This window comes from Capsicum annuum, chromosome 11 (assembly GCF_002878395.1).
Source record: "Capsicum annuum cultivar UCD-10X-F1 chromosome 11, UCD10Xv1.1, whole genome shotgun sequence".
NCBI classification, from domain to species: domain Eukaryota; kingdom Viridiplantae; phylum Streptophyta; class Magnoliopsida; order Solanales; family Solanaceae; genus Capsicum; species Capsicum annuum.
Window position 1 is genome coordinate 78,792,337 of NC_061121.1, and position 23,480 is coordinate 78,815,816.

Sequence of the window (23,480 nt, forward strand, 5' to 3'; positions counted from 1 at the left end):
CTAGAGCATGGTCAAAAGTAGGCTGTTGGGACTTTTGGCTTTTTAGCACTGATATGTCCGCCTGTTTTTTGAATTTTCCATGAATTTAGCAAGACCTGGAATAGATATCACATCTAGCCTTTTTTTGATACGCTCTTCTATATGGTCCATCCTAGTCTGAATATTTTAAAATAGATGAATTGACTCAGCTACAATTTGACCAACAAAAGTCTTGAATTGTTAAGCCCATATGTCTAGCTGCTTCTTACACTTCTTCTACAGCTTAAAAGACTTGGCAAAATTTTCTTGTGTCAATATGTACTTCGAATAATCTATCCCATCCATTCGCAGCATAGATTTTGATCCTGCAGATGTACTAGGCGGCACATAATCAGGCGACACATAAGTAGTGATAGTCAATGGCATACAAGTGGGAATTTCAGAAGTATCGAGGGCTGGCGCTGATTGTGTCTGGTAGGCCGGAGGTTTATTGACTCCCATTTCAAACTTTGAGTCCACTTTTGATTTCCCAATGTCCTGCCTATGTGTAGTACAAACTTCATTATCAAATCCTCAAATCAGAGTCACATTGTCCTGCCTGCATAACTCCATGATTAAACATGAGAACGGTATTATGCTTACAAATTTGAGTGCCCTCATAAATATTTCATCAACAATGATTTGGACAAAATTAATCTTCAGTCCTAAAATCAAACTAGCCACCAGCACAGCCCTGTGACTATCCAAATTGGCATTACCCCCTGTTGTCATCAACCTCAATTGAAAAATGGCCCACCAGAACTTAGCTCAGAAGTTAAAGGAGAATTTAACAATGTGTTCTTATGGGTTGGTTTCCCAGGAGGGGTTGCCATCATCAGCAAGTAGCCCATACAACCAAGGCCTTTGAGTGGATGCTGAGGTCAGATGATACTCAATATCAGGAATTGCAGTCGGTGCTTTATAGTCAGGCCCAAATAATATCTTGTTGATTGTTCAAGCCAAAATATCCATGTTAACTCCTCTCACCAGAACTGATTCTCTATTAGGAAATTATGAATTCTTTGAGCCCTTGGGATAATCTTTCTCTGCCAGTACCAAGTAATTAGCGAAAAAATTCCTTACAAGATTCGGTTGATATGAACCAAAAGTCTTGCTCATCCAGGCTTACTCATACTATTTGAATCACTACTCCAGCTCTGGATATTCATGCAGCTCAGTCGTCACTATTTGGTATTCTTTGAAGATTGTTCTCTTGATTGGCTTACTTGCCGTCGATTTAAGTCCATAAAGGAACTTATCCTTTTCTCCTTCAATTTTCCATCTGATTACCTTCCTCATTTGAAGATTCTTTCTCTTAATCATATTGGCCCTTTAAGGTTCCATCTTAACAGGGCCAATTCCTGCCTGAATAGGGTTAGGGTTAGATATATTGACCTCTTTCTCATTAAGGCTCGAACTGATGCTACTAGTGCTTTTCTCACTCTTCTCTTCAGACTGGGAGACTGTGGGGTGCCCTATCTCATTATTAAGTATTAAAGGCAGGTTTCTTCTCACTCCTTGCTAGCTCGCCTTTTCGCCTTTGTGCTCTACCACCATCTCTGGTTAAAGGAAGCTTTCTTTCTATATTTACTAAGAAAGGAACAAGGAATTAGTTTACAATACAAAAAATTCAAAAACAATAAAAATTTGGCTTGATGGAAGGTCTAACGGTCCGCCGGACTTACTTTCAGGCCTTAACGAGTATGCCCTACATCTTAGAGCCTTGCGACGGTTGGCCTAGAGGTCCATCGAGTTATTAATGGTTGAACAAGTCATCCATCGTAGCTTATCTAGTGAACATAAATCTTGGAATCTTTTCGATGGGCTACCTGATGGTCTGTCGCTGGTCCGATGATACGTCAAGGTAACCGTCAATATCCCTTTTCACTTTTACACTTCACTTTAACATTTTATTGAACAACTGGTGTGAATCTTCACATCTTAACATAAAAATGGCATTATTTAGTATTTAAGTACAACTTTTCTCATTTTCAGTACATGAGTTACTCATACTTCACCCAGAACGATGCACACCAGGGTTCGACTTTAAAATTTTAATTAGATAAAGCAACAACAAAATGAAATTTTCTTTAATAACCAACAACTTACTTACTCTATATTTATCAATTTAAGGGAGAAAAACAAGGTTGTGATCACACCTTAATGGTGTAGTAACTTCACTATTTGACTTGTAAATTCATAACAAAAGAAAATTCAAAGCCTTTATCAAAGATTGTTAAGTTGAGTTGTGATAAGAGGGAGAGAAGGATAGTGTTATTTAAATAGGGTAGAAAAGGAAGAGAGAGAGTCCTAAGTGGAGATAACTGACACAGAGTACTTTGAATGCACAAGAATTTGAATAGTTTCAGGATTTGAAAGTGTGGCAACATATGAAACTCCTTATTTTTATGTTTTTTAAACTGTTTGGGTCAGATAGGGATAATTAAATAGGCCTTTAACTTAAACCAACTTGACCCGCCAGCTAAGGTTAGCTTGACAATTGACCTGAAGGTCTGTCAGTACTCTGTAGAAACTCATCAATCATGCTTCGCTATGACGGTCCGTCAGTGATGCGATGGTCCATCAAGAAATCCGCCAGTCCATTCTAGAAACTTTGTATTTGAGCTTAAGGTTGACAGAGGCCTTGACGGTCCATTGGTAGATTGACGGTCCATCAACTTGGCCGTCAAGCCTTATCCAAAATCTCCATATTTTCTATGGCTTTGACGGTTCCATTGACGGTTCATCGAGGCCTTGACGGTCCATCGTCCTTCCCATCACCCTCTTTCAACTAAAGAAAATACCCTCTTCTGTATTCTCAATCCTGCACACTTCACAAACATATCAAACGCACAAAAACAACAAATAAACTCTAACTATGGTTACAACAACACTTCGTGGGTTACTTCCCACTAGCGTCTAATTTATTGTCAAGGCGCGACTTGGTTATCTTGACTACATGAACTTCATTGAGATAGACAATAGAAAATAGCTTTTCATAATCGGTTGGACCAGCATAGGTCTTTACTCTTTGCCCATTAACTTTGAATAGACTTCCATCTTTACCTTCAAGTTCCACCACACCTAATGGAAACACTTGAGCTACCTTGAATGGCCCAGACCATCTTGATTTTAATTTTCCCAAAAAGAGCCTAAGTCGAGAGTTGAACAATAACACTCAATCGTCAGCTTAAAAATCTCTCTTCACTATTCTTTGGTCATAGTAATTCTTTATTCTTTCTTTTAACAGATCAACTCTTTCGTAAGCTCCCAGATCAAATCGTCCATCTCATTTGTTTGTCCCAACCTTAACTCAACTGTTTCTTTCGAGTTTATGTTCAGTCATTTAAGAGCCCACAAAGCCTTGTGCTCTAGTTCGACCAAAAGATGATAGGCTTTACCGTAGGCCAGCTGATATGGTGACATCCCAATAGGTGTCTTGAAAGCAGTTTGATATGCCCATAAGGTATCATCGAGATTTCGAGACCAATCTTTTTTGCTCACATTCTCTGTTTTAGCCAAAATTACTTTTATCTCTTAGTTCGAAACTTCCACTTGCCCACTAGTTTATGGGTGATATGGAGTAACAAAATTATGCTGCTTCACACCGTATTTCAACAAAGCAGCTCAGAACACTCGATTGTAAAACTTGATCCACCATCGCTTGTGATGGTACGTGGTACCCTAAAGCGAGAGAAGATAGTCTTTTTAAGAAATGCAACCACTCTCTTTCCTTCATTATCGTCCAAAGCGATAGCTTCAACCCATTTTGACATATAATCAATGGAAACCAATATGTATTTCAACCTATAAGAGCTCACAAAGAGCCTCGTGAAATTAATGCCCCATACATTGAACAACTCAACTTCCATTATTTTTGTCATAAGCGTCTCATGGTGCTTTAAGATTGAACCTTGTCTATGGCAATGGTCACATCTTTGCACAAACTCATAGGCATCCTTGAATAAGGTCGGCAAGTAATAACCTCTCTGCAACACTTTCCTCATAGTACGATCACCTGCATGGTGAGCCCAAACTGGAGAAGCATAGTTTCTAGGATATTCAACATGTCCACCTCTGGAATACACTGTCTGATAATATTATCCGTACACCACCGAAATAAATATGCCTCATCCTAGAATTAGTGTGTAAATTTATGTAGGAACTTCTTCCTTTGGTGAAAATATAAATTCTCTCAGATAACTTTACTTACCACATAATTTGCAAAGTCAGAATACCAAGGCACTCTTTCAAGCATAACATTTAGGACCTTCTCATTCAAAAATGTATTGTCAATTTCAAACTTATCCTCGGCTGCTTGATCATACTCAAGTCTGGACAGGTGATCCGCAACTTGACTTTTGCATCCTTTTCGATCTTTGACTTTGAAGTCAAACTTTTGAAGAAGCAGCATCCATCTAATTAACCTTAGATTCGCATCCTTCTTTGACATCAAATATCTCAAGGTAGTGTGGTCTGTATGAACCACCACCTTATTTCCCAATAAGTAAGCATGGAACTTCTCAAAAGCATAGACAACTGCGAGAAATTCCTACTCAGTAACAATGTAATTCTTCTGTGCCCCATTTAATGACTTGCTCGCATAATAAATGGGGTGGACCAATTTTACTTTCTTCTGGACAAGCACAGCACCCAGTGCTACTCCACTTGTGTCGCACATGATTTCAAAAGTCTTAGACCAGTCTGGAGCAACAATAATAGGGGTAGGAACAAGCTTCTCCTTAAGGCATTCAAATGCCTTCTTGCACTCCTCATTAAATACAAACTTAGCTTCCTTCTCCAGCAATTTGCATAGTGGATTAGCTATTTTGGAGAAGTCCTTAATAAATAGATGGTAGAATCCATCATGACACAAGAAACTATGCACTCCCTTTACAGAGATGGGAGGGGGTAATTTCTCTATCAACTCTACTTTCTCCCTGTAAACTTCGTTCCCTTTTTCAGAAATTTTGTGACCAAGAACAATGCCCTCCTTCACCATGAAGAGGCATTTTCTCAATTAACCACAAGATTAAATTCCTCTCACCTCCGCAATGATTTACTCAGATTCACTAAGCATAGTTCAAAAGAATCACCCACCACTAAAAAGTCATCCATAAACACCTCCAAGGTGCCCTCTACCATGTCGGAGAATATAGACATCATGCACCGTTGTTACGTGGAGGGTGCATTACATAAGCCAAATAGCATCTTCTTGAAAGCAAAAATACCATACGGTCAAGTGAACTTCATCTTCTCCTGATCCTCTAGAGCAATAAATATTTGGTTATAGCCCGAATACCCATCCAAAAAATAATACCAACCTCTTCCTTCCAGTCAATCAATCATTTGATCCATAAAAGGGATTGGGAAGTGATCCTTCAAAGTCCATGAGTTGAGCTTATGATAGTCCATACAAACTCTCCACCTAGTCATAGGTTTGAGGGGAATCAACTTATTTTTCTCATTCACCACTACGGTCATGCCCTCTTTCTTGGGCACGCATAGTAAAGGGCTTACCCACTTACTATCAGAAATTAAGTATAAAACTCCTGCGGCCAACTATTTAAGGATCTCCTTCTTAACCAAACCTTGCATTGGTGGATTAAGATGGCGTTGGTGCTCAATGTTATCAGAAATAGTCCATCCTATGTCCCTTTTATATTAGCTACGCACAGAGATAAGTGCCTCAACCTAGTGCTTACCTAAATTAGCAGCAATAATCATAGGAAAAGTGTTTCCACTTCCTAGAAACACGTACTACAAATGTCCTAGAAACTTCTTCAACTCTAATACTGGTGGTTTTTCGATAAATGGCTTAGCGAGAGATGTTGGTCAATATTTTAAATCTAAGTCCAGCTTCTTGGGAGCATATGAATAGGATTCCATTCCTATAAAAAATACACTATCTGTTCGTACTCCTCGATACCTTTACTATCAAAATTCATCAAGACTGTAGCCAGAGTTTTCCCAGCAAATTCTCCTCAATTGGAACCTCTTTTTTGTCCTTATAATAAATATTAACAATGGAAAATACACTTATGTCTTTTGGTTGCTTTATAGATTAGCACGCATCGAAGTAAACCACCTCATCATTAAGCCTGAATAGTAATCATTAGCCCTCAAATCAATAAGGACAGTCCCAGTTGCGAGGAAAGGTCTACCCAAGATTATGGGTACCTCAAAATCTATCTTGCAGTCCAAAATAACAAAATCTGTAGGAAATATAAAGCTGGCCACCTTTACTAGCACATCATACAATATCCTCACTTGCTGCTTAACAGACCTGTCCGCCATCACCAATCGTATATTTATGGGTGTAGGGTCCCCCGAACCCAGCCCCTTATAAACAATAAGTGTCATCAAGTAAATACCCACTCCAAGATCGCATAAGGCATTAGAAAAATCAAGTGACCCAATAGTATAAGGGATGGTGAATGCTCCTGGGTCAGCTTTCTTTTGTACCAAGGATCTTATCGATATGGCTCTATAATGGTAAAGATTATAAACTAATTTATAGCTAACTATTCTCTTCTTTGTCAAGAGATCCTTCATAAACTTTGTATATCCGAGCATCTGCTCTAGTGCCTCCACTAAAGGCACATTCACCGTCAACTGTTTCAATATTGCCATAAATTTTTTGAGCTTTGTGTTATCATCTTTCTTCTTCAGTCAACAAGGGAAGAGCGGCAGTGGTTTTTGAAGAGTAGTAACCACTGCCTCCTTCTTCTCTTTTTTTCCTTCCTCTAAATTATCAACCTGCTGATGGTTAAATGTATCCACATTACCATACAAATTCTCAGAATCTACTAGATGGGTTTCATCATCTTCTTTAATTATATTCTCAATCACATTTTTGCCCACAGAAGGGCCAGGTAATACTTTACCTCTTCGAGAGGTAAATGCTATGCAAGAGCTATTATTCTAAGGATTTTGCACTGTATCACTTGGTAATGTACCACTCTTTCTCTAATCAAATACTGCCAAGAGTTGGCTCATCTACTTCTCTAACTATTTGATAGAAGTTGAGTGCAAATTTACTAGTTGACTTATGGAAGATAAGTTACTCTTCATTGTCGTCACCCCAAAATTGGTCGCCTCAACTCCCTTTAATAGTTTCTCTATCATGTCCTCCATAGACATCTTTCCTGAATTAGTAGCCATATTATCCCAATTTTTAGGAGGTACATACAGTCCATTCCTATCATTTTTGTTCTTCCAACTCCCTTGGTCCCTATCTATGTAACCAGCCTTGTCATAATAGTTCTAACCTTAATTCCCTTTGCTATTGCCTTCGAAACCCCCTGATTATTTAGATAGTTCACCTCTTTCTCAGAATCATACTCATCTTTACCTTATGACCCAACATCTTGTACCTTCTCAGTCTTTCTAGATAATAAGTGTTTAGTAAGCAGATCCATCAAGGTTTTTATATACGCTATATCCTGGTCACATTCCTCCTCTTTTTGTTGTTGTTCCGTAGACATACCACTAGAAATAGTAAGGCTTGCTACCACAGAATCCCTGATATGCCAAGCTCTACTCATTTTAGTCAACTGCTCTAATATATCTGCCGCCTCAGTGAATGTAAGCTATATGAATGCTCCTCCTACAGCGTTGCCTATAATTGGTTTAGTTATAGAGTTTAAGGCTCTATAGAATGTCTCCATCAAATTCTCATCGGTCATCTTATGGTTTTGGCACTGCGTAAGCTTCTTCTTGAATCACATCCAAGTCTCATGTAATGCCTCATTCGGTAACTTTATGAAGTTGCTAAACTAGTCCCTCAACTGTAACATCCTGAAGGGTGGAAAGAACCTTTCTAGGAAAGCTCCTTTCAGTTGCCTCTAGTTTCTTATCGAATTGGGTACCAACTCATTTATCTATATCGTTGCCTCCCCAGACAGAGACAATGGGAATAACCAAAGATGAATTGCATTTTGTCCAACACCTAAATTGTCAAAGGACTTGCAAATGTTGATGAAATTCACCAAATGCATATTCAGGTCGTCTCCTGGAAGTCCTCCAAACAACCCCTTGATATTGAGAAGCTGTATCATGGTTCTAGTGATATTATACTTCACCCCAGGTGCTAATGGTTATGGGATTATTGGTCAGGTCGCACCAGCAAGTTAGAGGTTTTCTCTATCTCTAGTTGCCCGATTTCTATTTGTAGGCACCTCTACAATCTCCACACACCTCCTATTTGTTGGGTTGATTATTTAATCATCCTCCAAATCCTCCTCATCAGGATTAGGGTCACGAGCTGGTTGACCATCATTCTGCTGATTGACCTGTGCACTAGCCAAGGCAACTAGTCTATCAACTTTTTGTTGTTCTTCCATTCTACCAATTATATGGGGTTCAGGATTGAAAGGTAATAGTGGTTCTCCTAAACTTATGGTGCATGGAACAAATAACAATAAGCCTGTAATGAACCAAAAATAACAAATAAAGGTAAAATTTGGGAAACTTGACCAAAGGTCAATTAACAATCACAAACTTAATTGACAACCGTATTCCCCGTCAACGGTGCAAAAATTTAATACGCCCAAATTACAACACTCGTTAGAAAGTTTTGAGCGGTCGCTGTCATATATAGAACCCAACTAGGTTGGGGTCAAATCCCATAGGGAATACTGTGCAAACTAAGTGGTATGGTTGTTAATAGACTGTTGATCGAAGGCTCTGAATAAAGGGGGTTTTGAATTGTTAACAGTATTTAAATGGTTATAATGATTAGCGTTCCAACTAGAGAGTTTTATTTCAAGTATTAATTCAATGAGAATAAAAAAACTATAGTTATGTTCACCAAGATGTTCAAGCAGACGGGGTCGTGAATTATCTTAAATTTCGAATTTACAACTTCCATTGCAAGAGTTATTAAATTCTAGAGTTCACCTATTTGTTTCTCAACCTAAATGGATAATTTACCCATTAATTCTTTCAAACTTATAGAGTGTTTTGATTTATTCAATTAGTCTCTCATGTGGGTCAATCTTTGTTGATGTATCAACCCATAACCCTAAGGTTAAAGCCTTTAGATTTTATGTAAACTCCTTCTTTTCCCGACATATACTTTTCTTCTCAGACAAGTAATATTCTTGGGCCCACCCTTCAAGTTTGCAACCAAGAAAGGTCGTTAATGTGAAGAAGGGATTATAAAACTTCAATTATATATGGGAATTAAGCATTTTCACTACCCCAATCAGCTATTCACATCAAAGCTCCCATAACCTTAGTTATAGGAGTTTAGACACACATCTTAAGAGAAGAAGAAGAAGAAATCACTGTGTTTTTCATAAATGAATTAAGAGAATTACTTACAAAATTACAAGAGTTGTTCTTGAATGTTAAATGAAAAATATGAATAAAGAAAACTAGATCAACAATAGTAGCTTCAGTCACAGTGAATAATACTTGCAATAAGGTTTTCTAGATAGAAATATGATAAAAAGATACCTAAATAAACCCTAAACTGGGTATTTATATGTTCCCATGTCCTGTAAATTTGATATTTTAACTCATTAAAGCCACGTCAAGGCTGACGGTCATGTTAACGCCCATTAGTAGGCTGACGGTCCGTCGCTCGAACCATTTCTGAAGGTCTCAATTGGTCACTTTTTGGTTAAGTAGTGACGGTAAGGTTGGCGGACCGTCGCTAGTCTGACGGTCTGTCGCATGGGCCGTTGCTTAATCCTATAAAAATTTATTCTCTATTTCAGCCCAACGAACAAGTTGGTGGTCCGTTACTTGGACCGTCGTAGGAGTTACTCGTTTGTTCCTTTTTGCTTAACTCTGACGGTCACCCTGGCGATCCATCGCATGGCTGATGATCCGCTAGTTCAACCGCCAGTGGCCTTTTTCTGCTACTCTTGCAAGTTTCTTCTTCAGCTAACTCCTTGAACTAAAAACACTAAAATCCAGTATTAAATACAACATCAGCTGCTTAAAAACGCACAATTATCCCTTGAAAAAAATGGAAAATATTCTGCTAAAAGCTAGAACATCAATGTACTGTATGATATGATCAAGCAAAATTAAACTCAAATCTTTACTGAATACTAAAGTGAGACTGTGGGAGGTATCATCTAAATAACATGCCCCAACCTGAGATAATCAGGTTCCAACCTGTAACCCTAGTTGGAAGGGTATTAGTACGATGCCACGGGTACTCAAACGGGCTGTTTGGATCTACTAAACTAATATCCCAAGGGACTAATGAGTCACCCTAATCTGGCAGATGCTCTAATGAGATATGTGTTACCCTTAATTAGTAGGTACACTTTATCAACGCTTAACTGGCAGGTCGATATCTCTAACCTACGTTGGCTATGTAGTTTTGGAACTAAGGGGCTGCTACTAAAGGTCACACCCTCTATTGGTAGGTGAGCCCCCATCTCTGGATTCGGTCGGTGCTAAATCCTACTCCTAACTGAATGACATTGATTACTGGACTGAACTAAGTTTAACTGAGCAAACAACTTATCATGATAACTAACTGAATGACAATGCTCATGGTTTATCTAATATTATTCTGAAGATACTGAAATTATGTAAACAACTAAGTATCGGGTGTTCATAACCCTCCAGTAATGAATGAAAATAATGATAAGGACATATGAATCTTTAAAAACCATAATAAGGGACCATTGCTCAAACCCCAACATTTAGACATTTCATTAAACATGTGAGAGTCATGAATTTAAGCATGGAAATGGGTAAAACATGTGATTAAAAACATAGTTACAATACTAAAACCATGAATTAGGGATTTAAGATGAGTATTTAAATACTCAAATCATACAAGGGCTCATTCCATTGAAAAACACTTGTAACATAACTTTTAATCAAAATCAATAACAACTTCATGGAGACAATTCATCATAAATATGTAAAAACTCATAATTTCCTATCAAAAGAGGATTCTTGGACTCCATGGGTAAAAAGGGCCTATAGATGAATTATGCATACCTTAATCCTTAAGCTTGAAAAAGAAACACACTCTTGATGATTTTATTGAAAGTTCTTGGATTTAGGAACTTGATTTCTTAGTTTTCTTGAAGGGAAGGTAATTTAATTTGATGAACCTGGGAGATGGTTAAGCTTTCTTTGAAAGGAGAATTGGGGAAAATGGGCATATAATTCCCTAACCGACGTTTTAATTCATATTTTTATGAATTGGATTGAGGTAAAAATACATAACTTCCCCTCAACAAGTTGAATATGAAACTAGAATACAGATTGAAAGGCCACCACAATGTGATGAAGAGCCCATTGCTATACCTACTGCGATGCACCACTATCGCGGTGAGGTTTTGGAATCAAAATCCAAACACTACCCAATACTTGTCCAAAAAATTTGAAACTTCTCTGAGACATGCTTCTTACACCCCTAAACATGAATTAACTCAAAAACCTACGTATCAGGGTCGGGAAGATCTATTTAAAATTCCTCAAAGTTAAGATGCCAAAAATATAACTAAGTCCCTAACACTTAGTGAAATTTTCAAGCCGTAAGCCTCTTATGCATGTAACTAAGAGCTGAACTGCTAAGAAAAGTATGGGTATTACAATTTCATGGAGCTTTAGAAAATTAAGGTTGAATATTCAAATAAGCTTGTTTAATCATAGACTTACCACCGTGCACCATTCTCTTTAATGTATGTAGAATTGAGTCGCGGATTAGATGATGTGGCATTAAAATCCTCATATTATTTGTAATTTTTCTCACCACCCAAGCTACATTCTTAGGATTAATCATTATCTATAAGCATCTATATTTAATATATTGATAGTGCACCTACTTGATCCATATAATATCTTTCTTTATTAAGATATCCCAAATATGCTTCAAGATAGCTACTTTATTCCATACTTTAAGGTAAATGACACTTAACAGCTTGTTGATCCTGGCTGGCAAATCTTGTCCCAAGCAGCTAAAGCCTTCTTTGACAATTTACCTTTACTAGTCCACAAAAAGTTTCTACATGCTGCTTCTAACATTTTGATCACTCTCTTAAATAAGACATAGATTTATGCCCAGTAGCTTTGCATACCAAACATCACAGCTTTGGTGAGTTGTAATCTACCAGAATAAGATAATAACCTAGTTGATCAACATCTAATATTATTAGTAAACTTCCCAACCAAGGGAAAATATTATAAGATAGTCAATTTCTTGGTAGACAAAGAAACACCCAAGTACATAAATGGCAAGGACCCTTTCAAATACCCCAAGGCTTGCCATATGTCAATTTTTACTTTGTATTTTATGCCTTCCATATAAATAGAGCTCCTCTCAGTATTAGCCTTCAAACTAGATACAAAAGAGAATTTTTAGAAGGTCTCTTACAATAGAGCAATCAATTCATATCGTCTCTAAAATCAATAAATCATCAACAAAACATATGTGTTTCAACCCAAGTCTTTTGCATCTTGGGTGGACTTAGAACCATTTCTGAAGTGATTCATTTCTCGGTATAAGTACTCCATAGATATTACAAAGAGGTTTGTGGATATAAAAACACCCAAAAACATGGAATGGTAGTTGTTGTTATAGGCAAACTTTACTAAAGGTAAAAGTAGACCATAGTGGCCACTAAAGTCAATTGCACATGCATAATGCATATCCTCCAATACTTGAATAGACTACACAAACTGATCATCTATCTAAGGGTGAAAATATTTACTCATTCCCAATTGAGTACCCAACTCTCATTGCATGGAACTCTAAAATAGAAAAATGAACTGATTATCTCTACCTAAAATGGTAGAAATGGCCACACCATGTAGCCAAAGTGTAGGTCTTCACTAATTTTTCTGTATTATAGTTCACCTTCAATAGAATAGAAAAATCTAATTGGTCAATCTATCCATAATAATCTAAATAATGTCAAACTTCCCCAAATTCTAAAGCAAACCAACCACAAAGTCCATAGTATTGTGTTCCTACTTCTACTCTAGTATAGGCATCCTCTGAGTTAAGCCACCCAATCTATGATGCCATACTTCACTTGCTGATAAACCAAATACTTAGCCATGAAATCGATAATATCTCTCTTCATAACATGCCACTAATAGTTTTGTTAGAGGTCATGATACATCTTTATTGCATCCACTGTGAACCTTCTATGATAAGTCTAGTCAAGTCACCCACTCTATGGCCACAAATTCGACCCTTGATCCTTAAAACGCCCTTCGAATCAAAAGTTGCTTCCTTATCTTCACTACTCAATACTATATCCAAAATAATAAAAACTTCCCATCCCTAAATTATTTTCCCTTAATTTGCTCCAATAATAATGATCATACATTAACACAAGCAAAAACTTTACTCAACTCTGAACTATCAAGTCTCATAAAGTTATTGGCCAAATATTTAATATTTATGGCCAAAGGTCTCTCCAAGGATACTAATAAAGTAAGATTACACATGCTCACTACCTTTCTACATAAGACGTCTATCACTATATTGGCCTTGCCTGAATGATAAAGAATAGTCAAGTCATAATCCTTCAACAACTCCAACCACCTTTATAAACTCCAATTCAAGTCATTCTGGCTGAAAATATATTGAAGATTGTAATGATAACTTCTCACAATGAATACTATTCAAGTAATGCTGCCATGACTTCAAAACAAATACTATTGCCACTAACACCAAGTCATGAGTAGGGTAGTTCTTCTCATGGGTCTTTAACTACCTTGCATGAACACACCACCAATTCCTATTTTTAAAGCACATAATACACGATGAAGATATCACCTTTTAAGAAAGTCTAAGATTGGAGCTAAATTCAACAAGATCTTAAGCAAACTCTCCTTGTACATATTCAACAACTAAATGAAATATATTTTTAAGTCAATCTAGTAAAAAAATGCTATAGAAGAGAAGATCTAAATGAATCATCTAGAGTATCTAGCTAATCTAATAAAATATAGAATCTTAATAGGTAAAGTAGGCCTAGACCAATCCTGAACCACCTCTACTTTTGCCAGAACTACCATAATATCATCCTTAGCTAGCACATGCCTAAGAAAGACACAAAACTCAACTAAAACTCACACTTTAAGTTACTAAAACTCACACTTTAGGAACTTATCATATAAATTCTCATTTCTCAATCTCTGAAGTATAATCCTTAAATATTTCACATAATCTGCATTATCTTTGGAATACACAAAGAAATCATCAATGAACTCAAACACAAAGGAATTAGGATAAGGAAGAAACACTCTATTTGTGAACTCCATAAATTCCACCATAGCATCAGTCAACCCAAATAACATTACTAAAAACTCATAATGACCAAACATCTTCAACTGATCTCAAGTCAATCTTTAAAAATATCAAAACATCCTAAATTGATAAAATAAATAACTAATAGATGAAAGAGGATATTCTTGAAATTCACCTTGTTCCAATTGTTGATAGTGGATATGTATATATAGACCTATCCTTCTTATTAGCAAACAACATCAAAGTATCCTAAGGTGATACACTAGGTCAAATGAATCTATTACTCAAAATAAATTATAAGTGGTCCTTTAATTCCTTCAACTTTACCAAAGTCATGTATAAGAAGGATTAGAAATATGCTTACTTCCAAAATCCAAGTTAATATAAAAATCAATATCTTTATCTAGAAACACACCGAATAAATCAAAAGGAAATACATCTATAAACTCCTTAAATACCCTTATAGACTCCAAAAGGGGTGTCTCGTCACTAATGTTATGTACATAAGGTAAATAAGAGAGACGCCTCTTCTCTACCATCCTCTAAGCCTGAAGAAATAATATTGCCCCATAGGATATATACCTGGGGTACCCTTGACACACCTAACATTAATAAGTCAACTGTCTTTCCATGAAAATCCAAGATAAAATGATATCGAGAGAACCAATCCATATCCAAAATAATATTAAATCTAACCATATCTAGAAATTAAATCTACCTAACTATCATACCCTAAAAAATTCACATTGTAAGATTGGTACACCCGATCCAGTACTAAAGAATCACCTACTATAGTAGAAAAATTAATAGGAACATTAAGAAAATCACATATTATATCAGTATCCTATGCAAAGTATGAAGAACCCTATGAATAAGAAGATCCAAGATCAAATAATATTAAAGTAGGCAGATGGAAAATAATGTCAGTACTTGTAATAACTACATTAGAGACTTCTACCTTAGGCCTACCCAAGAATGCATAAAATAGTCTATGTCCTCTCTCAGACTAATCAACTCTACGATCATCCTTATGAACTAATTATACTCTAACCCCAAACAACCTAAGAATAACCCCTACTAATTTAAACACCATCTCTAGCTGGTAATGTTAGTGTCAAATAAGTCTACATCTAAGAATTGTAATGACCTATTTTGTTATTATTAAAATATCTTTAATAAAAAATATAAGAATTTAAATTTATAACAGATTTGAATTTGGATTCAGAATAATGAGTAATTTTTTTTAATAATCATTGATAGAATAGAGTTAAGAGAAGTATATGTGAATTGATGAATCCCACCTCAGTGGGCCATTTCCCATTATAGAAAGCCTATTATAGTGAGAATACTACCACTACAGTGAAATCTATGAACCAAAATTCCAAATTTAGGTTACTTTTATAAATCCAATTTATATTCGATAAGGGATCCTCTTATAAGAATGAACCTAGGTTATTGCTAAGATAAAACACCAAGAATATATAGAACAAACTCTGAAGGAGTGTAATTCCATCATCCTCCTCATCAATTATCCATTGGCATCTTTTGATCAGGAATAAGAAACAAGGTTTCATGCATCCTATGGAATCATTTTGGCTTGAGGTAGGTTATTGTTTATTGAGTAGTGGACTTGGATTAGTCAATCACATAAACTATGTAGAACTAATGGGAGTAAGCACGATTAGGGCATCAGGCATGGTGTTCAGATGGATAATACCTACAATAAAATAAGAGATATTACTTGTGGACACACACATATGTATATATGTATATGTATATATATACGCACACACACATGTACATACATACTTGCAGTTATTGTTATGTGTTCATATTTGAATAAGACTAACTTGACTAATGATGAAAGATTATATGCTAATGCAACTACTAAGCCTAGCTAAAGGTATATGAATTAGAAGGAATCATGCGTATGACAAACCTAATTACAGGTATTCTTGATTATGTGTTCACCTTGAGGTAATTTGTTCTTATGATAAAGATATGAGGTATGAAGTAGTACCATAACATAGTTGTCCTAAGAGAAAACATGACTAGTGTTAAAATTTGATTTGTAGTAAAAGGCGGATAAACTAAAGTTGGTATTATGCATTTAATGTTGGCAAAATGTCAGATAAATAGCTAATGATGTGGTATTCGTGAATGAGATAATGATATTAATGATGGGTACTGGATTCAATAGTTCTTGGCATTATTAATTGTTATTGAGTAATTAAGAGGAACTTATGTATGTTTGTATGGATTTAGACTTAATTTAATCTTATGTATGTATTGTGAATGATAACCATGTTGATTAATCTTATTACATAGCCTGTAATTAAATATTTGTTTATCTTGACAATGCTTGTATGAACAAACTATACAATTATTTAAAGTCTATCTTTAAATGACTTATGATTATTAAGTGCACTTATTATATTTTGTGTACTTGTTGTACTCTCTTGAGAGATGAGTGAGATGAGAACATACTAAGATATGTTGATAATGTTAAGAATTATGCTATAGCCGAGTAGCTCGAGTCCAATATGAGCATACAGAAAAGAGGATATGTATAATATCTTATTAGATAGTTGAATATAAGAACATACTAAGATATATTGAAAGAGGTTGAGAAAATACATACTATTCTATTGTTGAGTTGGTCGAGTCTGATGTGTGCTTATGGATGAGAAGTCATGTTATAGAGTGGGTACTACACAGGTATGGTATATTGACATTAAGTTGTCCCTTGTAGGTAATGACTTCTTAGGTAAAGTAAGACCCTATAGTATGTATGTACAGATAAGTGACAGTGGTGAGTTATGATATAACATAGAGTGAGACTGATGAGATACTAAACTATACACCTACAAGATCTATATAGATACAAATTCATATTGTGATATGATTGCATTATATGTGAAGAGCTCAAAATAATTTATTATTTATATTGGGTGACTTATATGTCTATATTTGATGGCAGTTGATATGGCTGGTTATTTGGCTACCACATATTTATGGGAACTATTTGAGTTCCTGTGCTACTAAATAACTTGATTTATGTGAATCTTTCCTCGATTGGGTGGTAAGTTCTTCATAGTTCCTTGTTTGTAAGAACAAATGTAGGTACTATTACGCCTTGTTGTTGGGTTGATTTAGGTTATGGATGAGGAATCAATTAAATGAATTTAATAATCATGAACTATCTTCTTTATCCAAATAGTCTTACAACATTCTCAACCCATCAGAAATGAATTTTATATATAAATATGAATGTGATACTCATATTTCTATATTAATATTTTGCATCAAAAAATCAATAAAAGGTCAATCCCAAGCCCCTACAGGAAAAATAGAAAATTTATAAAAACATAATTTTATCCATAATTTAAGGAGTTTAAATTTGAAATTTCATAATAATGGAGTTCAATTACACTGTAAAATCATTAAAAATCTATTCTTTAACTTTACTAGGAAAACCTCAAAATTTCAAGTTGAAAAAATAAGATTCGAAGGTAAAACATAAAATAATCATTGAAAATGTTAAAATAATGATTTAGAAAATTACCTTTAAAGAAATATCGCAAATTACTTTTTGAATCTCCCCAAAATAAGTTTCACAGATTTCAAAATTGACTTGCGGGGTTAGATGTTTGAAATGACGTTTTAAACTATCCAGGTACATTTTTCTTTGTGAACATGAAAGGCTTGACCTAGTACGATTTACCTAGAACACTACCTATCATAAATACAAGCCCACCATCATGAACTAGAGTAGTAACATTTTGATTGAGATTCAAACTAATCCTTCATGAATATGATCAACCTATTACAAACGCGAAGGCTAATACATAGCACCTACCAGAAATACATAAAGAAGACACCAAATAACAACTGGCAATAGATGAAGAACTTCTAACTTTCCTCAAACAGAACCTTGGAACTTTAATTTGGAACCCCGTGAACAAAAAAATATGCTACTAGACTAAAATTGATTCCAAACTCAATTGAATTATCTGATTCACCAACAGAGGTTGATAATGCCCAACTTAAATATCAATTCAAGTGTAAGGTGGTCATTATCAATGTAATTACCCAAAAAAAGTTGGGGTCAAATCCACGAGGAACAATGTGAATGGCGATTGAGTAAGATCAAAATTAAAGTTACTTACTAAGTTCAAACCTATGATATAAGGTAGTTTGGATGTTTTCAATATTTTCAAAGATATAATTAACCTTGAGCTTTTAAAGGAATAACTTGAGACTGAGAATGATTAGAGTGTAAACAATTAGGAACGGATCTTGGGACTATGCTTTCCTTGGGAAAAATTATGCACGGGAACGTGATAATTTGGTGCAAAATCTAATCATGATATGTGGTAGGCAAGGTTGAAAGTACTTATGGCTAGTTTGTCAACAATGTCTCAAAGATATCACTTATTGACCCTTTTGAGTACCTAACAAGTGTGTCAATTAAAGCTACCCAACACCTCAATTGGGTATCCCTATTTCTAGGATGATACCCATGGTATAGTCAACCTCATAATCACCCTTATGTCTAAGATAGTGAAAATTAGCAAACTACGCCCATAAATTATGCACTGTTGCCTTGCTTCCTACATCTCTCTTTCAAGGATGATAAGGATTCAAGAAGTTAACCCAAAACCCTCTTTTAAGGATGGTTTGAGCTTTCAAGAGTTTGGGATTTTCGCCCATCAAACCGATTTGGGTATTTGGGGATTTCACCCACAAATCCCAACCAATTTAATCAATAAATAGAAGAAACCATCACCAATAAACTAGCATATGCACAAATGAATCACAGTCCACACACAATTAAACTCTATTCTAACATAACCCCAACAGGTAGATCTAGTACATCATAAGGATAGTGAAAACAAATATACAAAGATGTCCATCAAAGTTATTCATAAAAAATAAAGAGAGGACAAACCGCACTTTAGACTCAAATGAATCTTCAATAGACAAAGCCAAATCTATACTTTAGAGTTCCTCTAATTAAATCTTGCCTTAAATTAGTGTTATTTTAAGCTCCAAGCTCAAAGAAATTACAAAAACCCTAAACTATGGGTGGGTGGTAGACTTGTGGAATGATGGTGGATTGATGAATTTAATCCTATAAAAGGAATTTGAGCTCAGCTAGGTGAAATTACATTTTCACCCCTGGGTCAATTTTTGCTCTAACACGATCGCAAAGGATTGATCGTGATCACACCTACTGCAATTGCGGAGGATTTATCATGATCACCATTGGTTGACTAGGTTGGCTGATCGTGATTACATCCCTCAGCCCGTGATTGCGGTAACTGAGTGCCAGATCCTGCTCCTATTTCAGCTTGTCCAGCTCTTGCACTTCTATTCCCTTTTTTATTCTTTTTAGCTCAAGGTTATACCTGTAAAATATAGGAATTAGTGCATTTATCCACAACTATGTCTCGCTATTACATTCAAATAATAGTAGTGTACACGAATGCTAAATGCAAATGAGTGGTAAACTCACCACTCATCAAGACCCCCAACTTAAAAACTTTGCTTGTCATCAAGTAACGCTACCTCTTACCATGAGACAATGTATATTTATGCCCAAATTAGATGACCCAAATGATCATGATAACTTCAACTTAGTTACTACCACCAATAGCTCTTCAAACCTAGGCAAGACTATTTTCACAACACCCCTCAACATAAAATGCAATTTTCAAGGATACAGAAGACTTCAAAGACCAATCACGCAACAATCACTAATACTCTAGAAGTGACTCACATTTGACTTCAACTATACTATACTTCTTTTGCCTTATTTTTTGGGAGATGACAAAATCACCCACCTTAACTTGTTCACATGCCGCCTCACAAGGAAGAAAATTTCACGCACAAAGTTATCAAATATGCAATAAAGAATTTAAATGTAAAACACACTCTCTCTCAAGAAATCTCGATGCTAATAAGTACCATGCCATAGGCTTACCCTTATTTTCAATCACCACTACAATAAAAATACTTGGTTGGAGATCACGAAGGGCTTTTTGAACTGTAACATAGGTTTGGGGTACGGTAGGATATTATTTAGAAAAAAAGTGACTATACCCTCCTTGATCATCTACGTTATACTTTTTATCCAACTTTTGACCATGGGCCACTTCTTTTGTTTTCACTCTTTAAACATGTGCCTACTTTTACTACCTTGATTCACCTATCTTTTGGAAAGCATCTTATTTTTACCTCTTTTCCTTATACATTTCATGATTTTCTTTTCTTTTTTGGGTCCCTTCTTTTTTCCTATTTATTTGTTCTCAAAATTTAGATCTTAGTCATTAACTTACAATCTTTTGGCCCAAAGTTACCTCTTCCAATCTTTACCATCCCCCAACCTAGGCTTTTAGCCTTAAGTTATATTTTTAAGTCCAAGGAGGATAGGGTTCAAATAGGGGATAAGAATTTAAAGGCTTACAACTTACAATGTGTTTGCCAAAGAAAGGTCCAAAGGCTCAACGTGGGTGACTAGGGATAACATCTATGTACGGTTAGGCGTTTTAGGCTAAAGTAGACTTCCAATGTCCCAAAGATGTCCTAAGATCATCTCCCCAACCAAGTACAATCAAAATTAGCCTTGAGATACTAATAAGGCAAGTTCTATATGGTACAAGTACACATGAGATTTAGACAAATAAGCTCACCACACATGGCATACAAATTTGCCAAGGAGGCTCAATTGCCCCTCCCACTAGAGACAAAAATGGTGTATCTACCAATTTTCATAAACCAAAAGTTTGGAATCACAGAAAGAGAAAAAGAATTGATCGCTCATGTCCATGCCCTTAAATTTTGAAAAAAAATTGATGGAGGGGGTTGTTTGCTTTGCATTTGCACCATGCATAATTTGCTAATCATGGCAACAACCCAAGCCTTGGTCTCACATTTTGGCTTCATATGGGCAAACCAAACATATGGTTACTCAAACTTTGCCAAATGTAAGAGTGTGATCCTAAAATCAAAATACCACAGGTACTCAGACTTCTCTTGCATTTGTGATTTCGGTGCCACAGGTACTCAAACTTCATCTACATCTTCTCAAAACCTAATCACGATATTTTTTCTTTAAGAATGATGCCACTCAATCTATCAAAGGGAAAGGCTCATCCAATATCATTATTAAAATAATTAGAAAACTAAACAATCAAAACAATCTTCTTCATAAAATTTCCATGTTTCACGTCAACTAAGATCAAGTATTGCAGCCCAATCATAAACTCACATAAGGGAAAGGCCACACACACCCAAATAAAAGACTTGTAGTGACCTTACTACATAATACAAAAGCATAAGAAAGATGAAAGGGCTCCCTGAAACAACATTGATAACAATGTTGAAAGTTGGGCATACTTGTGCGATTGCGGCATGACTAGTGCGGTCATGGTATCTGAGGCCATCTGTTCCTGTGTTTTGCCTTATTTTTCTGCATAGCTGTTGCATTTTTGAGCTTGGGTTTCCCTTCTTTTGGCCTACAACCTATCCAAAGCACCTACAAAACATAAAAAATATGTGACTTATTCAAAAGTGTATGGAGAAAACATAAAAACTATGGGTTGCCTCCCATCAAGTGCCTTATTTATTATCATCGCTTAACTTTATTCATCTTTCATTTATGTCTCCACTTGGAATACTTATATCTTTAGCCCAACTTTTGATGAAGACATCTCTTAAGGACTTTGGACAAATTCAAGGGCACAACAATACATGTTTTATCGTGCCACTTTGAAGACTTAAACCTTTTACCCAACTTCATATCAAATTTTTGAGTTGAATCCTTGGGAAAAGGTGGAATCATCAATAGGACACTAATTGTACATCGGCAATTGAGCTCCTTGGCCTTAGATAGTGGGGTTTGCATCGGTGCTTTTGGAACGTCAGACTCCAAAATGTAGGGATAGTGCTCATTTCCCTAAGATCCATCATTGGCTTAGGTGGATGGACTCACATCACATCCACTAAGCACAACATTGAAAAATAGTTCAAATGATGCCTATCCCTTAACTTCAGAATTGCATCCCTATTAGCATCCTCACCCTGAAATGGACTAGAGTCTTCATAAGATATTTACTTAGGTATTTTTTTGGTCTCTAGTACCACTTCTTCAACTTTGGCATCTTCAACTATATTATATTTGGTAGGTTAGGAAATCAATAAGGATTCTTTAGGATTGAGCTCATTTGGAAGAGTGGGAATATCCATGGTGTTTTAAAGATTAGCCTTCATTCCTACTCCTTATATCCTTTAGATTTCCTTTTTACATACCCCTATGTCTTGATGCATGAGTTGTATGTTATTCTCCATTGTTTCTACCCAAGCAAAGATATGTTGAAGTATTGCTTTAACACCATTGTATTCGGCATTTTTTTCTTCCTTTTTCTCACCATAAGACCTATCAAGCTTCTAAGAAGAACTAACATTTGGGCTAGCATAATGAGAGGAGGGGGCATTTGGAAAATCCCTCCAAAGTCTATCTAGACCATCACATAAGGAACAATCGTACTCCCTAGAGGATCTATGTGGCGCACACATCTTTTTTCAGAGAGTATATCTACAATCTTGCCAAAAATGGATTCCACCAAAATATGGACACAGATTATCAAGATAAGATTTCCAACCACTAAACTCACAGTCATTCCAAGATGCCATAGTAATGAATAAACAAAAATAAAACTTTACCTAACACAAAATACTGAAGAAAAGAACAAACAAATATTTACAAATTTAAACCTAAGCAAGCAAGCTAAGATTCCAAACTAACTCAATACGCCAAATTGTTCCCCGTCAATGGAGCCATTTTTGATAACTCTCCACTTACACGTCAATTTAAGTACAAGACAGTCGATGTTAATATAATTACCTAACAAGATTCGAGGTCAAATCCACGAGGAACAATGTGAGTGGTGATTGAGTAAGATCAAAATAAAAGTTAATTGCTAAGTTCAAACCTATGATACAAAGTAGTTTGGAGATTTTCAATATTTTCAAAGATATAATTAACCTTGAGATTCTAAAGGACTAACTTGAGACTAAGAGAGATTAGAGTGTAAACAATTAGGAACGGATCTTGGGAATATGCTTTCCTAGGGGAAAATTATGCATAAAAACGTGATAATTTGGTGGAAAATCTAACCGTGATGATGTGGTAGGCTATGTTGAAGTTCTTAAGGAT

General features: G+C 35.8%; 1 protein-coding gene across 1 annotated transcript; it reads right to left on the reverse strand.

The window, feature by feature from the left end:
- Positions 1-3,632: 3,632 nt before the first annotated feature.
- Positions 3,633-6,651, reverse strand: LOC124888861. Its single transcript, XM_047400152.1, has 4 exons — positions 6,199-6,651; positions 4,649-5,011; positions 4,232-4,570; positions 3,633-4,109 (listed from the first exon to the last, which is right to left on the reverse strand). The coding sequence occupies exons 1-4, from the start codon at positions 6,649-6,651 to the stop codon at positions 3,633-3,635; spliced, it is 1,632 nt and encodes a 543-aa protein (XP_047256108.1).
- Positions 6,652-23,480: the final 16,829 nt, after the last annotated feature.